Genomic DNA, 6,000 nt, shown 5'->3' with positions numbered 1-6,000 from the left:
TCTAGCTTTTGCAGTAACCTCTTGTGAGGAACTGTGTCGAAAGCCTTCTTGCAGTCCAAAAATACGCAGTCGATCCACCCCTCTCTCTCTTGTCTTACTTCTGTCACCTTGTCATAAAACTCTAGTAGGTTTGTGACACAGGATTTTCCTTCCCTGAAACCGTGCTGGTTGTCAATTATACACTTGTTTCTTTCCAGGTGCCCCACCACTCTCCTCCTGATGATCTTCTCCATGACCTTGCATACTATACACGTTAGAGATACAGGTCTGTAGTTTAGTGCCTCATGTCTGTCTCCCTTTTTAAAAATTGGGACTACATTTGCCATTTTCCATACCTCAGGGAGTTGCCCAGTTTCAAATGATGTGTTGAAGATCTTTGTTAATGGCTCACACAATATCTCTGCTCCCTCTTTAAGGACCCATGGAGAGATGTTGTCTGGTCCCACCGCCTTTGAGGTGTCAAGTTCGCATAGCAGCTTCTTCACCTCCTCCTTGGTTATATGTACCTCATCCAGCACTTGCTGGTGTGCCCCCCTGTTCTGATTTCTTGGAGTCCTACTGGTTTCCACTGTAAATACCTCTTTAAATCTTGTGTTGAGCTCCTGACATACCTCTCGGTCGTTTCTTGTGAATTCCCCATCACCCTTCCTCAGTCTGATTACCTGGTCCTTGACTGTTGTTTTCCTCCTGATGTGGCTGTACAACAGCTTCGGGTCAGTCTTTACTTTTGATGCTATGTCATTTTCATATTGTCTCTGAGCCTCCCTTCTTATCAGTGCATATTCGTTTCTGGCTCTTCGGCTGATTTCTTTATTTTCCTGAGTTCTCTGTCTTCTGTACCTTTTCCATTCTCTATTACACCTAGTTTTTGCCTCCCTACACCTTTGGGTGAACCAAGGACTCGTTCTGTTCTTCCCATTATTTCTGTTTCCCTTGGGAACAAACCTCTCCTCTGCCTCCTTGCATTTTGTTGCTACATAGTCCATCATTTCTTGTACTGGTTTTCCTGTCAGTTCCCTCTCCCACTGAATGTCTTGAAGGAAGTTCCTCATGCCTGAGTAGTTCCCCCTTTTGTAGTTTGGTTTTTCCCAGCCTATTTCTGCTACTCTCTCCACTTGGAGCTCAACTATGTAGTCGAAGCACAGAACCACATGATCACTAGCTCCCAGGGTGTGTGTGTGTGTGTGTGTGTGTGTGTGTGTGTGTGTGTGTGTGTGTGTGTGTGTGTGTGTGTGTGTGTGTGTGTGTGAGAGAGAGAGAGAGAGAGAGAGAGAGAGAGAGAGAGAGAGAGAGAGAGAGGTCTAATTCCAAGTGCTTATGGTGTTCACCATAGTTCTTATAAACACATGACTTACGCTATTTACCAGAGCCTCTATATTCACATGCACTGTACTTTATTTACACAAATCTTAATATAAATTGGCAGTCTTGTTTAGATTAAGCAATTGATAGCATTACGGTAAGTAATGCAGGTGTGTATATTACGAGGTGAGGCAAATCTGTATCAACAGATTTGGTCGACATCTTTGTTTTTCCTATACAGTACTCCAAGGAGCGTGACAAGATGCTGCTGGCATACTTTGTCTTCTCCTGGATCACCATTATCTTCATCACCATCGTCCAGCTCATCATTATCCCCAGGTATAGTGTGCTTCTCTAGTTCACTTGACAGTGCTCCTTGTGTAACCAATTGAGATAGTTTATTATACTTGTCCGTTTTATTATGTTCATGCATAAGTGAGCACATTTAAACTCACTTTAAAATCAAGAAGGTCCTATTTTGCGTACTTCAGTTATTTAATGTTTATACTGAGGATCTTTTGTAAAAAACTTCTATTATTTTTTGTATTTTTTTTTTCACTGTCCCTTTTTTGCCGGGGGTTTGACACACAGCACTTAAACCTGAAAACTAACCACAGGTCTTCAATCAAAATGTACTCAATGAATTTCCCACGCTTACAGATTATTTCTGTCTTGACAGTTCTTCCACGTGACTCTCAATATTAATCATATTAGAGTAATATTTAAAGAGACAGACCTCTGAATAATGTGATTTATTCGCTCATTTGAAATTTGCAGGGAATGAAAAAAACGCAACCCTCGTAAAATTAGGGATTTGACTGTATATTCCTTCCCTTTTCGTCTCTATCTCTCTCTCTTTCTCTCCATTCATTTCTATCTTTGTATACATCTCAAGCTTGCATGTCGTTTAACAAAATAAGTCATCTGACTATGTATCAGCCATCTCACAAAAATAGCAAACATCTAACAGGAAACTGCAACCATGTTACAAAAATCGCAGTCATTTCACACTAAAAGCAGCTATCTTACAAAAATAGTCGGTATCTTATTAAAATAGCCGGTATCTTATAAATATAGCCGGTATCTGATAAAAATTACCAGCCATCTCCCCAGAAAGCAACCAGCTTATAAAAATAGCAGTTTTCATAAAAATAGCAGTCAACTCACAAAAACAGCAGCTATCTCACAAAAATAGCCATTTTACAAAAGCAGCAATCACAACACAAAAATAGGAGTCGTCTCACAAAAAATGGTAATATTACAGTAAAAAATAGGAGTCAACACATAAGAACAGTAGTAATCTCACAATAATGGAAGTAGTCTCACAAAAACAGCACCCAACTTATAAACAGAACCGATGTACTATAAAATTAACAAACAACATACAAAGAAGCAGTCATCTTACAAAGATGCTGTCATCCTACATATCAGTCATCATACACAGAAGCAGTCATCTTACATATCAGTCATCATACACAGAAGCAGTCATCCTTCAACAGAGTCAGGTTAAACGGAAGTTTTGATACCTATGATCTAATACCAAATGGAGCAGCTAAAACTCACCACTGGAATAAGAAAACCTAAACACCATCATTTCCAAGATACCGAGTTTCAAACAGGATTCTTGCAAGGCATTATCATGGCAGTCTTCACTGAACCTACCAAACCCATCATACCCTGCTATTATAATCTTAATACTCTCAGACCTCGCCGGAGACGACAGTATTAATCTCACTACCGCTAATGAAGGAAGTTGTGGTAAAATTTATCTCACCAAATTATGGTTAAATAAGCTTGTAGAACAAACAAAGTAACTCTATATCAATATTGAGGATGCTTAGCTTTGTTGCTGTCTTTACCCAATCGCAGCCTCTGACGACTGTCACCTTCGATGTGAAATAGATGTTCTACGACCACATGACTGTCGGGAACAAGTATAATTACCCCTAGGGGTGTTGTCAGTATTTCATTGAATAACTGAATACTGACAAGAGCCTTATACTCACTTGTGTTGGGCTAAAAAGCCCGCCTATTACCGAGTTTATGATAATCTACCTAGATCGTACATTAGTTCTCAACTGCGCAGTCAATAGAACCACCATACGCCAAAGCAGACTTACCTGGGTTTGTGTATCGGACCCTTACTAACAACTCGGTTATCGGTGTCTTGATTGAAGAAGTGTCTTTGAGTGTACACATCTTCCACTCAGTCTGGAAATTCACAACACTCGTTGGTTACACATTGTTCATCAAGATTTGTTTATTGTTCACCGTAATGTCACTAAAGAAGCTCCGTACACTTCTTATTATCGAGATTGTCTTTGAGCACAAAAACGCGCAGATTAGTGTTCTTTGTTCATTATCCCGGCATTAATGTTCCCCCTTGCAGGTTTTAAAGCTATCTGAAGGCGCCACAGTGCCCTCCGCCTCTGCTGCCCCTAGCCACAAAGGAAAAAGCTGATTCAAGGAAATTTCCTTTCATTGCCAAATTTCCACCATGAAGCAATGCAGAATGCTTGATTCTGGCTGTCTAGGCATAGACAATTCATGCTATCTTTAACATGGTAATAAAGTGGGTGCAGGATTTTTCTTAACTGTCCTGCCAAGGTAAGAGATCGATTTTCTCTTATTAATCTACACATGATTGCAACACTGGTCAGCCATAACATGGCCTATTGGTACGCCCGGGTACGGACTCGTTCCAAATTAAAGTGTTGACCAAGAAACTATGCTATCAGTCCCTCTGGAGGGCTAAGTCCCTCAGAGGGCTTAAATGGGCTGATACTCCCCCCTCCTGGAGAAGTTTTCTCCACAGAGGTAGGATAGTTGTTGTGAATATGCCGGTATACAGTACCAAAATATATAGCCAGAGTATCAGTGGCAAACTGCTACTAAGAAATTACTCGGCAAAACCCCGAAATATAATTCAGAGGAATGAACAAGCCACATAAATAATATACCTCGAGCCTAGTAACCCCAGACATTCCAAACTCTATGGGTTGCACAAAATCAGTAACCCAAAGTTCCAATCAGAATGATTACTTCAGGTATGTGCAGTACCCCTCACAAGACTTGCGGGTCTCCTCTCCACGCACTTCTTTAGACTTTTAGGAACAGTCAGTCTTGTCTCATGAGCCAAACGTAGGACATCAATATAAGGCTCGTGGCCTGGTTGGCAAAGCTCTTACTTCACATGCTGAGTGTCCGGGTTCGATTCCCGGCAAGGGTGGAAACACTGGGCGTTTCCTTATACCTATTGTCCATGTTCATCCATCAGTAAAATGGGTACCTGGGTATTAGTCGACTGGTGTGGATAGCATCCTGAGAAAACAAAAAAACAACCTTTATTGCCCGAAATCCTCTGCATAACAAGGGGCTTTCTATGTAGTAGTATGTCATTGATGTCAGCTAGGCCTGTATACCTTGTACATGTACTTGTAGAAATAGTTATATTATTATATTTTATATGTTATAAGTTTTGGTGTTATTCTTTTCACCAAAGTTGCTACCACGTAAGCAGTCGCGCTGCTACTAAGTAGCAAAGTCCCAAAAAGATGCGAAACTCCAGCTGCCAAGCAATGACTTTGCTGACCTCGTCGAACTCTGCGTCAATTATATTTGTGTCTGTTACGGGGAAAGTAAAGATAAACAGTGTCTCTTGGAGGCCATAGACTCACTTATTAGTGCTGTGCTAGCTAGCTGGCCTTCATATGGAACAGGAAATTCGAAAGCGTCAAACTCATCTTCAGCAGCATAACTTAATGAATGTGCTATGTAAATAACACTGGTTATTTATCCTGTAAGATTCAACATCAACAATGTGCTAACCAAAATCTAGAGTGAAGCGTTCTATTAAATTCACTCTTGAGGACAAAATGGACAGACTCACTTTCTTGAACGTCCTCCCAGGCACAGGTGGGTAAAAACTTACTTTCAAAGTATACGGGAAAACCCCGAACAAAGACAACCTGATACATTTTTTTCCTCACATCATGGCACTCGTACTATCAGAGGCGTTGTCATCGGGTTCTTCCTCAAAGCCCACGAGATCTGCAGCCCACAGTTGTAGATGAATGTATGGACTGATGAAGCCACTGTGTGGCGAAACGTTTCCTCAATAAAGATACCCAAGAGTTGCACATGTGTCTTATTTATCAGCCCACAGTTCCTCGAAAAGGAGTATGACCACATTTTACATGCATTTAACTCTCCTTCAGTTTCCTCCACATTTGACCTCTGCAGTCCAGGTATGACATTCGCTAATAGGTCAGGTGGCAAGTAACATCGCTCAAACTCGTGCTAATCACAAAGTGAATATGGCTACCAGCTCGTCATCCACCATTAAGAAGATTTGGTAAAGAAGAGACCCACCAGAGTGATTGAAACCAGCGTGGGAGTGTGGATCATCCTGTGTGCGGGTCTATGTGGGCTAAACATTCAAAAACTTGGACCCCTAAGTGAGGAACATATATATGCATTAATGGCAGACAATTTGCCTAACCCCTGTGTGGTTCACAACAACTCATGAGGACAAGGAATGAAATGGAAAGAAGATAGATTGTTACTGAAGGAGAGTGATTTGCAGAAATGTCGTGTGCTCAAAGCAGCTGTGTCCAACACAGTGACCTCAAAACTCTTGAAGTTTTAGTTTGAACATCAAAATGGTATACAATACCGACAGGTTGTTAGGTAAGACAC

At 41.1% G+C, this 6,000-nt stretch overlaps 1 protein-coding gene and 1 long non-coding RNA gene across 2 annotated transcripts in view; one reads left to right on the top strand and one right to left on the bottom strand.

The window, feature by feature from the left end:
* Window positions 1-6,000, bottom strand: part of LOC138854160 (uncharacterized) — a 502,510-nt gene that overhangs the window by 342,070 nt on the left and 154,440 nt on the right. The gene's annotated exons all lie outside the window — the stretch shown is intronic.
* The window catches only part of LOC128694593 (adenylate cyclase type 5), a 418,524-nt gene that overhangs the window by 326,823 nt on the left and 85,701 nt on the right, over window positions 1-6,000 (top strand). The window contains exon 10 of the mRNA XM_070095954.1: window positions 1,544-1,641. Coding sequence (XP_069952055.1) covers window positions 1,544-1,641 — 98 coding nt within the window. The remainder of the gene's footprint in view (window positions 1-1,543; window positions 1,642-6,000) is intronic.

The sequence above is a fragment of the Cherax quadricarinatus genome, chromosome 51 (assembly GCF_038502225.1).
Source record: "Cherax quadricarinatus isolate ZL_2023a chromosome 51, ASM3850222v1, whole genome shotgun sequence".
NCBI lineage: Eukaryota > Metazoa > Arthropoda > Malacostraca > Decapoda > Parastacidae > Cherax > Cherax quadricarinatus.
The sequence above is the reverse complement of the archived record's forward strand: the minus strand, read 5'-3'. Positions and strand labels throughout refer to the sequence as shown.